At 34.4% G+C, this 19,565-nt stretch overlaps 3 protein-coding genes and 1 long non-coding RNA gene across 6 annotated transcripts in view; 1 reads left to right on the top strand and 3 right to left on the bottom strand.

The window, feature by feature from the left end:
- The window catches only part of LOC111447398 (BRASSINOSTEROID INSENSITIVE 1-associated receptor kinase 1-like), an 8,736-nt gene extending 2,859 nt beyond the window's left edge, over window positions 1-5,877 (bottom strand). The window contains exons 1-7 of one of the 2 annotated variants that reach the window (XM_023086545.1): window positions 5,173-5,877; window positions 4,532-4,664; window positions 4,360-4,431; window positions 3,694-3,837; window positions 1,731-1,802; window positions 1,546-1,617; window positions 1,373-1,452 (exon numbers count right to left, since the gene is read on the bottom strand). In XM_023086545.1, coding sequence (XP_022942313.1) covers window positions 1,373-1,452; window positions 1,546-1,617; window positions 1,731-1,802; window positions 3,694-3,837; window positions 4,360-4,431; window positions 4,532-4,664; window positions 5,173-5,257 — 658 coding nt within the window. In that variant the 5' untranslated portion in view covers window positions 5,258-5,877. The remainder of the gene's footprint in view (window positions 1-1,372; window positions 1,453-1,545; window positions 1,618-1,730; window positions 1,803-3,693; window positions 3,838-4,359; window positions 4,432-4,531; window positions 4,665-5,172) is intronic. The other variant, XM_023086546.1, reaches the window with a different exon arrangement.
- A 121-nt stretch (window positions 5,878-5,998) lies between these two features.
- Window positions 5,999-12,465, bottom strand: LOC111447399 (ERAD-associated E3 ubiquitin-protein ligase HRD1B-like). Of its 2 annotated transcripts, none has more exons than XM_023086548.1 (8): window positions 12,312-12,465; window positions 10,652-11,190; window positions 10,186-10,362; window positions 9,255-9,404; window positions 8,961-9,166; window positions 7,430-7,586; window positions 6,961-7,240; window positions 5,999-6,482 (listed from the first exon to the last, which is right to left on the bottom strand). In XM_023086548.1, exons 2-8 carry the CDS (start codon window positions 11,182-11,184, stop codon window positions 6,315-6,317), a joined length of 1,671 nt encoding a protein of 556 aa, XP_022942316.1. In that variant the 5' UTR covers window positions 11,185-11,190; window positions 12,312-12,465; the 3' UTR covers window positions 5,999-6,314. The 2 variants fall into 2 exon arrangements, with proteins under 2 accessions (XP_022942316.1, XP_022942315.1); XM_023086547.1 differs by having other exon boundaries at window positions 10,652-11,195; window positions 12,312-12,464.
- Window positions 8,662-8,954, bottom strand: LOC111447400. The gene is made up of 2 exons (XR_002711261.1): window positions 8,813-8,954; window positions 8,662-8,743 (listed from the first exon to the last, which is right to left on the bottom strand). It is a non-coding gene; the product is annotated as an uncharacterized LOC111447400 (long non-coding RNA).
- Window positions 12,466-15,061: 2,596 nt separating the features above from the next.
- The window catches only part of LOC111447449 (D-xylose-proton symporter-like 2), an 8,364-nt gene continuing 3,860 nt past the window's right edge, over window positions 15,062-19,565 (top strand). Inside the window, exons 1-7 of the mRNA XM_023086620.1 lie at window positions 15,062-15,317; window positions 16,052-16,152; window positions 17,546-17,624; window positions 18,292-18,351; window positions 18,437-18,503; window positions 18,595-18,719; window positions 19,034-19,135. Of these exons, the coding sequence (XP_022942388.1) occupies window positions 15,273-15,317; window positions 16,052-16,152; window positions 17,546-17,624; window positions 18,292-18,351; window positions 18,437-18,503; window positions 18,595-18,719; window positions 19,034-19,135 (579 nt within the window). The 5' untranslated portion in view covers window positions 15,062-15,272. The remainder of the gene's footprint in view (window positions 15,318-16,051; window positions 16,153-17,545; window positions 17,625-18,291; window positions 18,352-18,436; window positions 18,504-18,594; window positions 18,720-19,033; window positions 19,136-19,565) is intronic.

Here is a 19,565-nt window from a genome sequence, read left to right as displayed (position 1 = left end):
CTTTTTTTTTTTTTTTTTTTTTGTTTCAAGAAACGAACTTTTTGTTGATAATCTAGAAGATGCATAAAAAACAAGAAGGAAACGAAAAATAGTAGAAAAAAGCCAAAACCCACCATTTATAACAAACTTGTTTGAGATTCGAATAGTAGATCTAAATATCCAAGAACCTCAAAACGACAAGCAATCAATCCAAGGGAAAGTAAGACCTAGATTACCCAGTTGATTAAATATCTCAAGGCAAGAACACTTGTTGAGATTCAAATCACTCCACAAGCAAGATTGATCAAGTCAAGCTTGAATGATTCTACTCATGCAACCTAAACTACATAGAATTGCAAAGAAGTTTAGCTCTTTGCATTTGTGCTTTTTACTGCATTTTTCAAGTCTACTTTAAAAGACAACATACATGCTTTATATAACCTCATCTTTTATAACTATATAGCAACTAAATGTAACCTTAAAATAAATAAAAAAGTCTTAAAATACATTAATGAAACACCTTATCACTAGATTATCATCCACCCAAAAATTGTAACCATCCAAGAAGCTTGATTCTTCTTTAACGTGGCATGAATTGCAACTTGAGTTCATCTTGAGGTAATTTGAACAATTTTTTTTTTAACATACTCCTTCAAATCCATATAACATGATACTCCTTCAAATCCATATTCCATATTACATGATTGAGATGTCTGTTCAACCATAGTACCAAAATAACTTCTTTAACCATGCTTATCCATATCAACATTGCTTCAAATGCCAAAGTTGAACAATCTAACGTCGGCTATATCTAATTGAACAGTCTAGTATTTTAAATGGCATCTAGAAGAATACTGGAGATAATTGAGTTTTCAAAATAAATGAACCAGGCATAAGTATGCTATGTTATAGAAGAAAGACCACATTATCTAATGGCTGGACAGCTAGCTGGACTTATATATCTACTGCTTTCATGTGTTTTTACTTCTTTCTTAAATAATTATTCATTTATATTCCATACATTTTTTTCAAAAGAAAACTATTACAATGCATTATAAATTAAATTATAGTAAATAGACAATGAAAATATGAGAAATAATATTTTTTTTTCCAAACAGCTTCATATTCAAACAAACACAAGAAAATATAGGAAATAGAAGTAAAAGTGTCTAAGTCAATGAGGCAATTTGAAGACCTCTAAGCCTCCGAGAGGCTTGGAACTCTCTTAACTTGAACACACACTCAATAGACAAGAAAATCAGTAAAAATAATTTATAACATCAAATACAATCAACATATATTGCAAAACATGTTCATATTGAGAAATATGTTTTTTAAATAATAATAATATTAAAAGAAAAAGTAATAGCGGGAGACTTATATGATAACAAACCTGATGTGGGGGTTGGTGAAGAAGGTAAAGGAGATGGTGGAGGACGAACGGCAGACTCATTTAGATTATTATTAGCAAAGCTGCGTAGAGAAGGAAGGTCAGCAACTCTTAATGGGCTTCTGTTATATGATAAAGAAAGAAAGAAAGAAAATAAAAGACATAAAGCTTATTACCTGATAGGGGTAAAAAGAGAAAAAGAACCATTGATCGGAATATCTCCAGTTAGGTGATTATATGAAAGATCCCTGAAGTACAATTGAATGATAATGTTACTTAAAACAGAAAAGGAAATGAAAATGACAGAAAAGAGAAAGAATAACTGGTCCCTTGGAATAATATTAAAAAGCACAACACTCACAGGACTTGCAAGGATTTAACAGTGGTTAATGACATTGGAATAGTTCCTGTCAAGCTGTTGTTGTTAAGACGCCTATTTCATATATGAAGAAGAAAACCATGTAAGAGATCCACTTAAGAGGGAGTTCAAAAAAAAAGCACAGAAATATAACAAAAGAACGGGAAAAAAAATCAAAGAATCAAGGTGGGTATGAATTGAATAAGGATGACATGATGAAATATAAATTATAAAGCAGTAGTTCAGCTTTGGGAATGCACGGACATGCAAAACAGCTTCATATGTCTGAAAGTATTTAACGTTAGTTTTTCCGTTGTAAACTGGTACAAAGCCCTCCTTTTCTCATTCTCAATAGGAAAGCATCAAGAGAACTGTCCTTCCAATGACTTTGTGATAAAAGTAACTTCGAAGACGACAGCAGAGCTGTTATAGACATCTTTGATTGGATGTAAACAAATATATATATTAAGCATGCAGTAAAGGTGAAGGTAAATAATACCACAATCTTGATTCTTTCTCTGGTCTCTTTGCTTGGAAGGCCTAAGCACAAATAATAAAGTTCGGAAAAGGAATCCTAACCACCTCCTAAACCCCAACACGGATAAAAATGGGGAAGAGAGGGCCTCTCTGTCTAATGCCTCTTAAAGCTCAGAATTTTCCTCGCGGCCTGCCATTTATCATGATAGAGAAGTTGGAATTTGCCTAGAAACCCCTAATCCACCTCCTCCATCTATCCCCAAACCCTTTAAGCTGCAAGATGTGGTTAAGGTAGCCTGATCCACCTTATCATAGGCTTTTTAAAGTAATGAAGCCCCTTTTCTGTCTAGAGTGTAATCATCTGTTGCTTCAGCAACAATAAGGATAGCATTTGCCTCCCTCCAACAAAAGCCATTTGGGAGTAATTGAGTTTGTTTGACCTCCCTCCAAAAAATTCCATTTCCAATTTTCCAGCCTAGTTCCTTGTTAGGTATGTTTTCCTTTCTAGTTTTGCAGAAAATTAATCGAGCTTTGTTTGATCTCCCATAAAGGAAGCTAAATAAGTTTCCAGCTATAACATAGAATATGTGCAAATCTGATCCTTAATAGTCTATGGTTGGCATGAGCCAACGTCCAAGTGTCCAAGGAACTAATTCTAACTAACACAAAGGGTGGGTCTTTATTTACTCTACTTGATTATATGGAAGCCAACATATGTAAGCATCTAGCACAAGCCTTATTTAAAAAATAAGGAGAAAAGAAAGTTCAGGATTGAGTGGCAAAAAACTCTTTACTTTATTGTGCCCTTATTAGAACGCTAAAGGCATTAGTGCCTTACCCCCAAACGATTAGTTTCGCCTATGACTTATGAAAATCCTACTAATAAAAAAGGAAAAATGCAAAAAGAAATAGTGTTGGGTGGTAAAAGAGGATTTATAAGGCTTTTGATAAAGTTGATCAGTGTTTTGTGGATGAAGTTCTTCAAGCCAGGTTTCTCGTTTAAAATGAAGAAACGGGTAGATAGTTTCGTAACCAACACATCCTTCTTATTCGTTCCTGTTCCTTCTCATTGGAAAATCTATTAGAAAAGTAAAAACTACTAGTGGTTTAAAGGAACGAAATCCTATCTCATCCATCCTTTTACTCCAAATAAGATGTCATCAGTGAATTATTTACTAGAGCCATTGATTAAAACTTGCAGTTTTCTATTATGCATACTTTCAGAGCTCACATAAATTACTACCAAAATGACACAAAAGTTAACTGATGTCTTGCGTTTTCTTTTTTCTTTTTCTTTTCTTTTTCAAATTAAATCAAATTACTAAAAAACTGAAACAAAAATAAACAAAACAAAAATCCATTCTCAAAAAAGTACATCAAACAAACCAACCATGCAGCAAAAGCATGGAAGAAAAGGAAAAGGAAAATATAAATCAGATGCTAAAGAAGTTTACAAAAGGAGGGAAAGTTTAAGGATGTGTAACCATACAGGAAACGCAGATTATCAAGCTGGCCAAGTGTGACGGGTATGTGACCAGTTAAATTGTTCAAGTAAAGATCCAAGCTCACCAAGTTTGTCAAATCCCCAAGCTCCTCCGGAATTCCTCCACTAATATTGTTACTATAGAGTTCCCTGTCATATCATATCAGTTCATGTTATTTGCAACTAAGATAATTATCATATCATATCAGTTCATGTTATTTGCAACTAAGATAATTATCATATCAGTTCATATCAGTTCATGTTATTTTCAACTAAGATAATTATCATATCAGATCAGTTCATGTTATTTGCAACTAAGATAATTATCATAGATAAATTGCATTCCCTCACTCTTACTTTTTAAGCATATCCAGTCAATTGGATCTTTGAGTTTATTGTTTCTTTCTAATCTGCAATCCTTGATGACTGTATAAAGGAATAAAGACTAAGATGTGTAACATTGAGAAGAAACGTAATTCATGAAATTTGGTAAGAAACTAGATGAAAATATAACCTTGATCAGTCAAAAACAAAACTAGTAAGCTTGATCTATAAATTCCTTGAACTACGACAACTCGACTGGGAAGAGAGAGAGAGAGAGAGATAATGAAAGTGCACAATCAAAGATAAAAAAAAAGAGATTGGTGTAGCCACAAATCGGTGAACACTCACAGATACTGTAAACTCGGAAGCTGACCAAGTTGTGGAACTAATGTACCAGATAGATTTGCATTTCCAAGATCACTGGACAAATAAGAAGGAAAAGATTGAGGGGCCAGCAATCATAATAATAATTTCCAAAAGCAACATTTGTTCCAAGCTCCTAGTAGACATAGAAGCTTACACTCGAATGACAGTATTCGCGTTGTCACAGGTGACATGAAACCAAGTGCAGGGATTAACAAGTGTTGGATCCCAACTCTGCAATACGCTGTTGGGATCTTGTAAATTCGACTTCAATGCATACAAAGCATCGCCTGCCCCCATAAAGTACGCAATAATTAGTCCAAGAAACGAGCATCCACAAAGAGCAGCGAGCAGTTAACGTATTCAATACAAACTAGGAACAGTAACGTGCAATCATCAGAAGGCTTGAAGATTATCACAGTCTGAAACCAAACAAATCTTCGAGTTCGATTAAATTTCAATATGGCTAAAGCTCAGTCAATAAATTTGCAAAATCTCCAGCAAAGTACAAAACCATGATTCTTATTCCAAACGGTACAATGCTATCCCAAAATGTAATCACATGGGCAGCCTGTACTAGAGATGCTTCGTTTGAACTATAAACCTAGATAGCTAAATAATTCGAAGCATCGTAATCTATATATCAGATTTTCCGGCGATCAAACATGTGGAACAACACAGATGGTCGCATTCGTATTCTCATTTTGTCAACGGAATCAAATCGGAAAACAGAAACAAAACCCAAAGAAGAACGGATTAGCGACGCGGATAAGAACAAGAAATTCAATAAGCAAATACCTTCAGGATTAGCAGAGAGCAGCGAAACAAACCGGAGCACCAAAATTATCCACAGAGAAGACGAAGAACGCAACATCACCGACATAACGCAAACCAAAATCCCGCACTAAAGTTTACACTCGAAACAATCCGACATAGTGAGCAGAGGGATTTCGGAGGAGGAGCGCCAAGAGGTCAAAGCTCAATAGAATCCTCGAATCGGAGCTCCAGATTCTGTGGGAACCTTCGAGGAAACTGCTCAAAACGTGAAGGAGCCCCGTTGACTGCAACAGGGTCGAGGAGACTCGAAGTAAGGAATTGAAGAAAATGTTATGGACGAAGAAGAAGAAGAAGAAGAAGCGAAAAAATTGACCAGTTGCAGAGCTTGCAGGCTTCCATGGAATGAGAAGAAGAAATTGCACAGGAAATTGGGATGGGGGTTGAATTAAAACGGAAGAAGAAAAGTCGTTGATTTGCTTTGGTCTTTGTTCTTCTTCCTTCACTTCTTTTCTTGAAATCAAATAGTCCAACTCCAAAATAGAGATTCAACCAAGAACACAAAAATGCTTAATTATCAAAGCATCCAAAATTCAACTAAAAAAAAAAATACATAGCCACAACAATCATAAACCCAACACCATTTTTAACCTGTTGAGATAATGTTTTTACTTTAAGAACCCATTTGATACTCAAAAGATACTCTTGAGTCAATGGGGATGGCTGTGTATGAACCATAGAAAACAAGATTAGCATATAGCACTATCTGTAAGACCTTGTCAAAGCTATTTTTTATTTTTTTCTAAATGTCCACTTCCAAACAATCAATGCTTTTTAACTCATGCGCATGTGAATTTAAGTGCTTTTCAAAAAGCATCTTTTAGACTACGAAAATAGCAACCAAACATCTTTGAATGTAATCTCTCTTCTTCTCTTGCTAAAAAGAATTTTCAACATTCCTTTTTGACCGTCGCATAATTGCTTCAAAAAGGACGCCTCAAATCCACCATTTACAACCAACTAACCAACGCGGCTATGCAAATGGGAAGAAGACTGCTTCTAAAAATTTACCAAGTACATCTTCCGAATACAAGAACAAGAGATATCTCTGTCATTCTGAATCTCTATTCTTGTATTATTACACATTGTAATTATGCACATTTCTCTTATCCCACCGTCCTTTCCGTTTCTCCGTGTGGATGAGAATCAGAAACTGATGAAGATGATGACTGCGACGATGATGCTATGCTTTTCCCTTTCTTGTCTGCCTCGCCTGCTATTGAGCTTTCCTCGACTTTCAGTTTACGGAGAAGTTGCAGCTGATCTTGTAGGATCTGTTGGCAAAAATGAAAATTTGCATATTAGAGGAAGTGGTCATTCAGCCAAAAAAAAGTGGACTCTCCTAAAGAAAGACCCTCAGCCTCGGTCAAATTAGTGTGAATGGAATTCAATAAATACAAATTTATTTCTTTACGGGGTATATATCCTTCACTTATCACATACTCCTTGTTAACAATTTGATTTTATGACTCCTCTTCACTTCTATCTACCCTCGAGTTTCTATAAAATATAGAGTTGTTTGGAAGCAGTGTGAAGAACTTTACGCTTTCTCAATGAAAGATCTAAAAACAAGATAAACTATTTATTTCTTCCTTCAAAATACAAGCAAGCTCCTCTCAGCCTCTAATTGAATCACCTCACCTTGAGCTAAAGAATATACAAGGGTCCAGCAACAAGAGCCAAAACTGAACCTACACTAACTAAACAAGACAGTTCACCAGGTAATGTTCGTGCTATAATTAAATATTATACCTCAATCTGTTGTTGAAGAAATCTTTCTTGAGATTCAAGCTGTGAGCCTGATATATTTTGACTACTGCCCAATCCATCCGTATTGTTTACAGTGCCCTCTCGTGGCTGAAAAGGAATAAAAAGATTTTGGGGGATTTGAGTAAAGGACAGGTTTGCAGGGCCGCCTGTAAATGGAAAATATTGTGCTTGTTCATTGGGAGCTTGTTCTCCAATCGGTTCTACATTGTTGGAGTCAAGCAAAGGTCTTTGAACCTGAGGAATTACTGCATATCCAGGAGACCTAGAAATAAATAAAATTAAACAAAATATAAATTATATAATATATATATGTCATACTCTTTTCTCTCTCTTTGGGGTGGAGGGCTGTTATATACAAGGGGAGAAATGGCCTTAATATTGAAGTAAATTTTCAAGACCAAAAAAAGGAGAATTAGACAGGGACCACATATTTTGCAATAAAAAGCTATACCATGCTAATGTGTTCCCAAAAGGATAAACATAAGATTTCTCATATATTGAAGCAGCAGCAGCAGCAGCCTGGACTCTAGCCTGATGATGACCCAAACTATCACCCGCAGCACTTGTACCACCCGAACCTTGTGCAGACGAACTTGTGGTTCCTGTTCCTGTTTCCAACAGAATGGTCAGTCATTACATCCAAGTTTCAGCCTGGTAGACTACCATATTGAAAAAATAATTAAATGAAACCAACAGTTCCATAATTCGCATCCAAAACTTCTATCAAAGAAAGCAGATACACTGAAAAGAATGCTCTACTGGCATGCACCAAACAATCAAGCAGTTAATGCAGTTAATGCAGTTAATCCAAAGCAATGAGATCGAGTAAAAGACTCCAAACAGTGATTTAGGTGGAGAAAAGGCTTTTCAGAATTTCAATGGAAAACTTGGAAATACACCCACAGCATTTCTGACAATAAGAAAATTAAAAACAAAACAAGAAAAGATAAAATGAAGCACCCAATTTTTACAGAGAACCAGAGGTCTAGTTCGAGAATGATCATCTGTTCTCAAAGAGATGTGCTTAAATTCGTAGACATTCCTAGAATCAAACTACTTCCTTTAGACGAGTTTGAATTGCTAGGACACAAAAATATATAGAATATTTGATAGCTTTAAGGACAGTCTCTTAATAAAAACAAGCACGAATATAATGCATGAATTCAAAAAAAAATAAGAAAAAAGATGAGAGAAGAAAGAAATTCAACACCCATGAAATGAATTGTGAGAGACCAAAACTTCAACTCTTTCACCCTGATGGTGAGGTATATACTACGTATAGAGAAGACTTGCAAATACTGATGGCTCATTTTTGCATTGTTACTTAATGACCCGGATTATTTAATAGTTTTGAACCGTTGAACCAAATTGGGTTGTGGATGCTGTATAAAAAGCACCACTCGTTAAGAGATTTGAGATGCAGGGAAGCACTGTACAAGTAAAATACCAGAAAATTTGTGCACTATCTAATTTGTAGGTGACGTGGCAGATGGGACAGATATGTCTCTAGGTATCTGAATGTAACATAAGCAATAACAAAGAGTACTCTTTTAGCTTTGATACTTCAAGAAAAAGTGTCTTCCAGATCTTTCATGCTTTTCTTCCTTAGTTGAAATTTTGAGGAAAACGAAAGATTCCAAACAAATCCATCACTAGATGAAATATATAAATGGAAGAGATCAGTTTTTTTTTTTTTTTTTTTTGATATCCCGATTGTCCAAACCAACTTGCACACACTAACTGACTAATCTCACGAGACAATAGTCTGACCTACTACCTTCGGTTTCCTAAGAAACTGGTGAGCATTAAAACTTAGGTTGGTGGCCACCATGACTTGAGTCTATTCCCTCCAAGTACATATTGAAAGGCTTGGTCAATTCATGGTGATTGAAGAGATTGAACAAATTTATCAAATTAAAAATTGCACAAGATCTAAGATCTTTTAGCCAAGCAGTAAATTAAACTAAATTCTTCACAATTACCTTGTAGGTTAGCATCAGACTGCAATCCCTGATGACCTCCTGCTGTGCTTGAACCTTCAGGTGGTACAACAAGGGCTCTGCAAGTGGGACAAGTATGTTGTCGCTCCAACCAGGACCGGAGGCAATGGACATGAAAAAGATGTCCACATACTAGTTTCTTTGCAACTGTCATCTCTTCACGACAAATAATGCATGTTGCATCACTTCTGCAATTCCGTAAAATGAATTTTAGTAGCTGAAATATAAATATTGGAAACATAATAGACATAATAAGTTGACCAAGCTTAGACGCACGAATTGAGTTCTTCAGGTGTTGCATCTGGAAAACGATCATTCATGTTTGAAGTAATCTTTCTATACCGAATGTAATCTGCAATACGAATCCTAAAATTCCTAAAGATCTCATAGAGCTCACGGATCAAGTGCAAAGGCACGCCATATGTCCTACAAGAGCAAACTCAGCATTATTAAAATGAGAAAAGAGAATGAAGTTAATAAAGAGCAAATACAGTGAAGATAGAATAATAGAGGATATAAAACCGTGCATTTTAAACTATTAAACGTATATTAAATACCAGCATATTTAAGTCAAGAAATTTGCATAATACACTTAATCTGGAGCTTCATTTAACCTCCTTATATCGTTAAATGTGTTAAGCAGTTGGCATTCAATATAGTAGAAAGGAGAGAACAGATAGTTGAAAGTCCAAAACGGAACCGTGTTAGTGAAATGAATATCTTTCTGTGTTTACAGTCTATCAATGAAATCATGACCACAGAGCTCTTATCCAAAAAACTCCAAAAAAAAACAATTCGTAAGACTACAATCAAAAGCATCTTTTTTCTAGTGGCAATGTGTGCATGAAAGCAGAAAGCTCTGCCTCTTTCTATCTAAAAGGGAAATAAGAACAACAGATTGAAAATAATAAGGATGTAAAGGATATCAAAACAATCAACAAATACCATGTCAGTCATAAGACACTCCTGTGAGCCATCTCTCATAATTAACATGAAAGTAAAATCTGACAGCCAATATTAAGGGCACAAATCCCAGTTACCACATGATTATTATAGTTTGCATAATATTCTTTGAGAAAAACCAGCATCCTCCTACTTTGACATTTGGGCTTAAGCAATATGAGTAAATCTTTACAGAAAGGGATTAATTCAAACTTCCAATTCACACAAATGAGATAGGCTTAGGAAATGTAGCTTGATTACTTACATGAAAATCACAAGAAAGAAACACAAGTACATCGACAAGTGAAGCAAGTCTCGGATAAGCTCCAAGTAGAATGTATAGACAGGCTTTTTTTCCCATTGTCCCTCCATGAGCACATCACTGACATAGAAAATATATTTCACAAATGTTGACACGGCTGTTGTCGCAAGAATCATATACCTGAAAAGCAAGTCCTTGACTTTATTTAATGATGACAAAATATCCTCAGAGATCCAGAAACAAACATCATAGGATATTTAAAAGATCTAACTCCAGCAAGAAAAAAACAAAAAGACAGTAGTCATGAATTCTCTATATACGATATTAAATATCCAATTTAAAAATAATTTGTTAGTTCTTCTAACATGGCCTTGAAATATTTGACATTCTAACCACAAAACATCATAGTTTATGCTTGTACAAAGACAGATGCAAGTTATATACCATACGGTTGAAATTGCCAACTTACTCAAATGAAAAGAAGAGGGAAACTGAAGCCTTCCTTGTCTGTATCAGAGAACCTATCGAATTATACAAAAACAGACTATCTAGAACAAAGAGAAAACCCAAGAAAGAAACAATCCGGATATGAGACAACAACGGCACCGATGGAGTGGTTTCCATGTATTCAACCCTCTTCTGAGCCAACCAATGCAAAGCTTTGATCAACAACAAAGCCGTAACCATAGCAAGGAATGCAACAGAAAAATCTTGCCGAAAGATAGTGATGGCAAAGAGGATTTCCATCAATTCCTTCCACGATTGCTCATTGAGCCTCTCAACCTCTGCTTCTCGGAGAGAACCAAGAAATATTTTTTTGGTTAGCTGCCACAAAATGCACATGAGGACTAAACCCATGTTGAGAAGAAGCACTAGATTGATCTTGGAAGTTGATAAATAGACCAACGCTGGGTAGAACTGGCCTCTACTGTTAAAGGCATGATATATCACCACTATAGTTGCAATGAAACTAATTCCCGCATATGTTTGCAGCTTCATCATTCTCTACTGCACTGCCATGTGAGAATTAGAAATGTCAGCCAAATGAAACAACATATCGATGCTAAAATATCATTGTTGCCTATCTTTATAGTAAATTGATTATCTGTATGGACGACATTTAAATTAAGAAGTAATGCATAAAAAGCCTTTCATGAATGTGAGGATTTTCCTTGTCCAAGCAATCCGAGCTTTTCCGGGTTGGCTGGGGGAAATAGGGGAATTTTCAATGATGAAGATCTTCTATAGGAAACTTCATTTTCTGGTTTCTCATGGACGTCCTGGTCTAAAAACTAGAGTGACGTCCATTTTATGCTTAATTCCAATATTTGATAACTCTTCATGTAATCTCTTTCTAGATTATTGAAGATAAGTGAACTTGAGACCTCTGCATCCCCCATATCGTGTGCATATTTATGCAATGCTTCCTGGGAGATCCTCGTAGCTTGAGGGAAAAATTCAATTTTAAATGCTTCAAAGGCTCCCTTAGGTTCCCCAAAAAGAGAATTATAATTGATTTGGCAATGTGAAGTTAATAAATTAAGATGTTCAGATTTCTAATACACCATCGAATTTTCCAAAAGATGGCCAATAAAAAGGGAGATGGAGGCCAACCCAAGCTCTAGGTCAAAGCTCTATGAGTTTAACTATAAAATATAGGAAGCTTTACGAATGAGATGTACCCATTTTAGCAACCCGGTTCCCTCCGTTTACATAATGCCAAAAAGTTCCAGGTCCCAATTCCCACTCAAAGCCCAAAAGCACTGATCATTAGAAAATCAGGCAAAATACACGCTGTTTTGTCTTATCCACGCGACAAATGCATGCAAATTCGACTGAGATTAATCATCCTAAGGTTTGCGGAAGTGAATTAATTCCCTATGATCTATGTTGAGTTCATCAATACCATCCCTACATTCAATAACACCAGCCGGGAGAGGCATTTTCCTACAATTTTTCCAGCGCTAACATTTGTTCTGTCTCGACGCGGACAATGTAATGTATTTGCAACATGGTCTGACTAAACTTGGTAAACCAGAAACCCGTAATCTTGGTGTTACAACCCAATTGACCGAGCAAATCCACAAACATCAACAAAAAAAAAGTTGTTTTTCGAATTGAAATCTTGCCTGTTTGATCGGCGACTATGGCTATCTATGCCCGGGTAGATCTAGGCGGCAATCCAGTTGGAGGTCGATGAAGATGAGACGAACACGAAAAATTGCAGAATCATGAAAGCTGATGCAGAACCAAGATGGAATTCAAAGTTAGGGCTCCTCTTTCAAAGACTTTTTCGGATGAATTCTCCAATGACATTGTTTTATCCAATCAAAATCGGCCACGTATGCTCGTGGAGTCAATCCAACAACTTATAATTTGGGGGTAAATAGTAAAAGATAATCTTGCAATATTTTATAAATATTTTAAAATTAACATTAAATTAGAAAAATCTTTTTGTTTTAAATCTTCGTCCAAATATCTTATTACTATATATTTGGCTAATTTTCTATCCAATATTTTAAAAATTATTTTTCTAATATTCTAAATGATTTCTAGATATTTATAAACTTTCAAATCTTTTAATAATAATCTTAATCTTTCAAAAAAAAAATCTAAATTTTTATTATGGAAATTTTAAAATAAATAGTTTTGAACTTTTAATAGTTTCAAAAAATTTAAAAGAAACAAAAAATAAAAATAAAAAAGTTTAATTTAAAAAAAAAATTAAAAATACTCTTATAATTAGAATTATATTAAAAATTTATTGTTAATATATGAATGAAAATTATTTATCTACATTATCTCCAAACTTTTTAATACTACTCTTGAAACGTGTTACTAGTCAAAAATATTTTTTAATTATAAAACATTTTTTTTTTAATTTTTCTTAAAAAATTAAGGTATTCTTTTAAGTTTTAAATTTTTTTTGTTAAGAGCATTAATAAAACATTAAAAATTTAAAGGTATTTTTTAATAAACTTAAAATATATTTTTTAAACCATTTTGAAAGTTTATATTTTTTTTAACGGTTTTTTATCCAAAACGGGTTAAATATATTTTCTAGAGTTTAAACGTATTTTTAGATTTTTTTTAAATGATATTGTTGAAATATGAATATTTTTATTAATTTAGCGTATTTAATAAAGTAAAGGCGTTACTTAAATTAAAAAACAAAATTCACACGTATATATATTTTTCATTTTTATTTTGGGTTGATAACTAGTTTTTTTTTCGAACGTCTTGATTTCTCGTAATTAGAAGCTTTGCTTTTGTAAATAATGGTCCGCTTAACTACGAATGCTTTATAAACGGGATATATAGACAGTAATTACGAATTGTTCGAGATGTAAATTCACTAATATTTTAAATTTTAAATTATAAAATATCGCACCTTTAATCTAATTATTCGAGTAAATAACACTGTAAATATAAGATTTTATCTCAATAATAAATACTTATTACCTAATAATTATCTAAAATGGTCTATTTGGTGAATTAATAAGCTCACATGCATGGCCATAAATTTTGTTAGGAAGACGTCACTTTATCTGTCGATTATCTAATAATTAATTTTTATTGATGCCAAGCAATGCATGACAGTTCAGTACAAATAATCGGTTTTTTAACGAACATCTGTGTGAATTATTAATAATTATTCTCATCATTATTATCTTAAACACGAGTTGTCGATCACGTCATCCCCCAAATATGTCTCGAATTACGAAGGTTTCTAATAAATATTTTCACATTTCAATTACTCGTATGTAAATATAATATAAATCGTATATTTAACGTGTCTTTTTTCACGTGAAACGGTAGATCTATTATTTTTTACTGATAATTTGTCTTCACACGGTAACTGATAGTAGATATTGTTCGATTAGGTCTATTACGTATCATCATCAGCCTCATAGTTTTAGGACGCATTTCCTACGAAGAGGTTTCTACGACCTTATAAGAAATGTTGTTTTTTCTTCTCTCCAATCAATGTGAGATCTCGTAATTCATCCCTTCTACTAACATATATTGTCCACTTTGACCCGTTATATATCGCTGTCAACCTCATAATTTTAAAACGTGTCTACTAAAAGAGGTTTTTACATCCTTATAAATCTCACATACGTAGACTTGTTTTCTTTTTACGAGAGAATAAGACATTTTTAATTGTGAATTTTGTTCATCGACAAAATAATTTTTTTTTTTTAAACCATCAATTTAGTTCGTAACCACAAAATATACGAGCACGGTCAATTTTAAAAAATATTTTTACGAAAATTTAAATAGTACATAACCACAAAAATACGAGTATTCGTTTCTTCCTCTATCGTAATTTTGACCTGAACCGTAATCACAATTATCAAAGATCGTCACACCCACTCTACAAAATAATATCGAACTAGTTGGTCGATGATCATATCATCGAGAACGAGTGAAAATAAATAAATTTGTTATTTAATACATAATTTTTAAAAGGAGAAAAAAAAATAGTAAAACCATCCTTAAATTGCAAAGCTTGCCAAAAGCACCTCCTAAATTTTTTATTTGATTAATTAGCCCACATACTTTATTAAATATTGCAATTATGCCCCTAACTTTTAATTTTATTTTCATGTAATTCGCTTAAGTTGAACGTTGAAATTAGTCCCTACACTTTTATTTATTTATTTTCCGAGTGATGTATTGCCTTTTTGGTAATAGTTTGGGCAAATTTTGAAATAAAAGAATATCGGGTGGGCCATACTCGAATTATGATAATTCAATATATTATTATTATTATTATTTTATTTACGAACAATAATCAACCACCACGCTAGACCAACCAAGCGATGGAAATTATATATACATTAATAATTATAAATTCGCATTTAAAACGAAAAAAAAAAAAAACGAAAATTTAGAACTGCATTCTTTATTACCCGCGAGTTGCTTCACATTCGCTGGTGTGTTCTTCTAGTGTTCGCAAGATTTTCTTTCCCTCCATCTCGATTGTTCATATCCTTTTCATTAATTGTTCTCGAATTCAATCGATCTTCTTTGTTGGATGTGAATTGCGAGTAGCTGTTTCGCTGCTCAGGAGCTGAAGTGGAGCAATGGCATCCGATCATCAGCAGCCAGCTCTTTCTTCCTTTGGAAAGGTTTCTTACTCCTACTTCACCTGAGTTTATGGTTCATTGACTTTTTTTCTTGTTGTTGTTGAATTAAGCTCAGTGCTATCGTGGTCAGTTTGGTTGACTGGAAAGTATGAAAGTCATTATAAAATTTTTGCCGGAGTAGGAAGTTGGAGGTAGAATTTTGAATTCGTGAACTGGGGTAAGGTAATGGTTTTTCAATTAGGAGAAGGTCGTGAACGAACTTTCGTCGTTTTCTTTGTTTTCTTCCACGGAGCAGATGGATGCTTACATTAAAATGCTAGACGCTTGAATATGAATGGTTTTTTTTTTTTTTGGTTTTCTTCCGTTTGGGATGCGAGGATCGGCTGATAAAGAATGTAAAGTGAATTCATAATTGAATCAGATGGTTTGGTGCCAATAGATTAGCTCATGGAGTTTCTCTATAATTGAGTTCTTTGTTCTAAAGGAAATATACCCTGTCAATGAACTAATCATATTTCTTGCCATGTCATATAAACAAGGCAAGAACTAAGCATCTTTTGTTGTCTTGTGCCGTGTAATCTTTCACAGCCTTGCATACATTCCCACTATCGAGTCTATTCTTCAGTTCACAGAGCTAGGATTCAGCGAAGTGTTGAAATCTAGAATTAACATAAGCGGCAACGATACAAATTTTTGTGTCTTTGATACCAATGATTTACGTTGTTCTTTCTCAGTTATTTTCCATGGAGTTTGTAAATAACACTGCTTTCTTCCAGGTAGGACAATCGTCTGGTGAGATTGATGACGTCGAGGAACCTTTAGTTTCTGTTGAATTTAAGAACTCGGAGAATTATTCTGCCACAGCTGCAATATTACCGTAAGTCTCTTGGGTAATTTTTTTTTTCCTCTTTTCATTTTGTTCGTATACTTTCTGTCTCTAGTGGAGTTGCCATTACTAGCTTCTCGAATATCAACCTTCTGTTCCACCCATACTTGTTATATTTCTAGTTGACTAAGAAAATGAAATTTATAAGCCTCAACTATTTATTAGTTAACTTAATGAGTTGGAATGATCAAATTGTGCAATGCATAAGCAATTGGAGCACATTTCTGTGTATTCGTTTCAAATTCTATGACTTATACTCAATAGACTCCATGAATTGAGATATCTGTCAGACGCTGAAATAACAAACTTTCTACTTCGTGCCCTCCATAGGTTTTACAAGAATTCTAAGGCCTATGGGTACTAGAAAAGGATATAAATGATTTTTGAGCCTCTAACTTGTTCGTTGATACCCTGATGCATGTGAATTTGGCTAAGCATATTCTTGTTCATTTAATGTAAAACATCCAGTCTCTAACACAAGCATTTCAAAGTATCTTCAACCACTTTCATTTATATTGCTGACATTTCACGGACATAAAGACATTGATGATATCTGTAATATTGTAGGTTTTGTCGTTAGGAAATTTGTTTTAGAACATGTTTGTATGCATGTCTATCAAAATGGAAATGATTGATAGAATTGCAGAATAGGTTTTGATATTTTTGGAAACATTATTTTTCAAAAAAATAATGATACCTTTTTCCGCGTGATCTCTATATTTGTACTTTCTCATTCTAATGAAATTATCGTTTCCCATCTAAAAGATGCAATGAACCATGGTGTTATTACTGTTGGATGATGGAAGTCCCACATTGACTAATTTAGGGTGTGATCATGGGTTTATAAGTGAAGAATACTAACTCCATTGGGGTGAGGCCTTTTGGGGAAGCCCAAAGCAAAGCCATGAGAGCTTATGCTCAAAGTGGACAATATCATACCATTGTGGAGAGTCGTGATCGTCTAAAATGGTATCAGAGCCATGCCCTAAACCTAGTCGTGCCAATAGATTGGTAAATCCTCAAATCCTCAAATATCGAACAAAGAACTCTTAAAGAAAAAGGAGCCAAACCCCTCCTCGAAGGCAGTAAAAAATGACTAAGACTCCAAAGGAGTCGAGCCTCGATTAAGGGGAGGTGCACTTTGTTCGAGGGGAGGTGTTGGATGATGGAAGTCCCACATTGACTAATTTAGGGTGTGATCATGGGTTTATAAGTGAAGAATACTAACTCCCTTTTGGGGAAGCCCAAAGCAAAGCCATGAGAGCTTATGCTCAAAGTGGACAATATCATACCATTGTGGAGAGTCGTGTTCGTCTAACAATCACTAGTAAAGAAACCAAATGAAAATTACACTTCATGTGGGGTTTCTTATCTATAATTTCAGATTTCTATTTCCTGCTCTTGGAGGACTACTTTATGGCTATGATATTGGTGCAACATCTTGTGCAACAATTTGCTTACAGGTATAGTTTTTGTCATGCTATAAAAAGCATCCTATTTGTTGTGCTCCAACTGCAAGTTTATGAATGCCGTAAAACCTAATGCAAAAAAACATTTGTGCTTCACCTCATAAAATTGATGCTTGATCGCAAATTATATTGTCATTAATTAAGTTTATTTTGGAGATTCCGAATAGTGTTACGTTTGGTTATTTTTCTCATTATGTGTAGGGTTGAAAGAATATGATTTTGAATTTTCTAAGACGTTTGATTTTCTCTCCTTTTTTGTGGCCTTCAGTCAAAAGTGATTGTTGTGGGAATGTACAAATATGCAAGTACATGTGGCTAACGATTTGTAGTGTAAAAGCGCATCATTCCACGAAGATTTATGAGATAAATTTTGTTGACTCGTACTTGGCTAGATTAAAAGTAATTTAAATTGGTAGAGACAAATAGAATGGTGCCTAGAAGAATCAAGAAAATGTCTTCAGAACACCGGCTACTGTTCTTAAGACATGAATTGTTTTGAAATGAAAATTGTTATTGAAGAACAATTAAAACTCAGTTAGATCATTTATTCTTCCAGAATTCCATATCCAGAGTTACGCAACTGTTCATCTTTTTCTAAAAAAAATTCCTTCAGTTTCTTCTCATTCTTATCTTGGTTTATTTCTGTTTTCTTCCCTTGCAGTCAGCATCATCCAGTGGAATATCATGGTACCGCCTATCTTCTGTAGAAGTTGGCCTTGTAGTGAGTTTGCAATTGAAATTACGAGCTAATATTCCTGGATAAATAATAGTGTAGTGGGTTTGAGTTTTAGAGCTGAATTTTGCAGACTAGCGGTTCCTTATATGGTGCCTTGATTGGCTCTATCTTGGCTTTTAACGTTGCTGATTTTCTAGGTTGGTTATCATAAGATGTGAAGCAGTATATGGTAATTATGATATATCTGTTTCATTCCCTGATCAATTTAATGCCGAATTTGCATGAAAGGGAGAAGAAGGGAGCTGATTCTTTCCTCTTTAATGTATCTCGTCGGAGCTATCATAACAGCACTTGCTCCTAACTTTGCTGTTTTGGTAATTGGGCGCACCATATCTGGGATAGGAATTGGATTGGTAACGCAATTTATGTTATTTTCTTTACTGCCGATGTTTTACTTTTGTCTATATTTCAAAACATGATTTATGTGCTATGAAATGAATATGAACGTACCCAAAGATATTTTGATAAAGATGATAAGATCCCAAGGATAAAAAAATTATACGTGCATTGCTTTTTGATGTACATGAACTATTGATATTTCTGTCATTTATTTTTTGAATCCCGTACCGCAGAATTAACTGTTGACCTTATGAAATTCTAATTAATTTTCTTAGAAGATCATCCTGTCTGTGTTCAGAGCATTTAATTTCAGTATTTTGTCTTCTAGGCGATGCATGCAGCACCAATGTACATTGCTGAAACTTCCCCTAGCAAGATACGTGGGCAGTTAATCTCTCTCAAAGAGTTTTTTATAGTGCTTGGAATGGTTGTAAGTGCTTCTTCCATTTTTTACTACTTTAATATAAGTTTCTTTCTTCCTTTTTTTCTTTTTCAATCTTGCGAATCCATCAAATGAATCAAATGAAGGTGTAAGCTATCTTTCTTAGGAAGCAAGTCTATTTCAAAATATGAGAAACCGAAAGTGCATACAACGATCGTCGGTTGATTTGAGAGGACTACACTCTTCCTTACCAAAGTTTACCACAAAATTATCACACGCCCATACAGAGACCCCTTTTTCCTAAATAAATAGAAAACACCAGGCCCACTAACAAAACTGACAAACCAACTATTATTCTAACAGAAAAGAGCCCCTTAACTGACTGACCCATCTCTATTCTACCCTTCCTGACGTAACTCCTGACTATCGGGGGCCTCACAGAAGGTCAAAATATCTGTATTGGATCCCCCCCCCCCCC

This window comes from Cucurbita moschata, unplaced genomic scaffold (assembly GCF_002738365.1).
Source record: "Cucurbita moschata cultivar Rifu unplaced genomic scaffold, Cmos_1.0 Cmo_Scf00009, whole genome shotgun sequence".
In the NCBI taxonomy this organism is placed as follows: Eukaryota; Viridiplantae; Streptophyta; class Magnoliopsida; order Cucurbitales; family Cucurbitaceae; genus Cucurbita; species Cucurbita moschata.
Note: the sequence above shows the minus strand (reverse complement) of the source record. Positions and strands in the feature narration are given on the sequence as shown.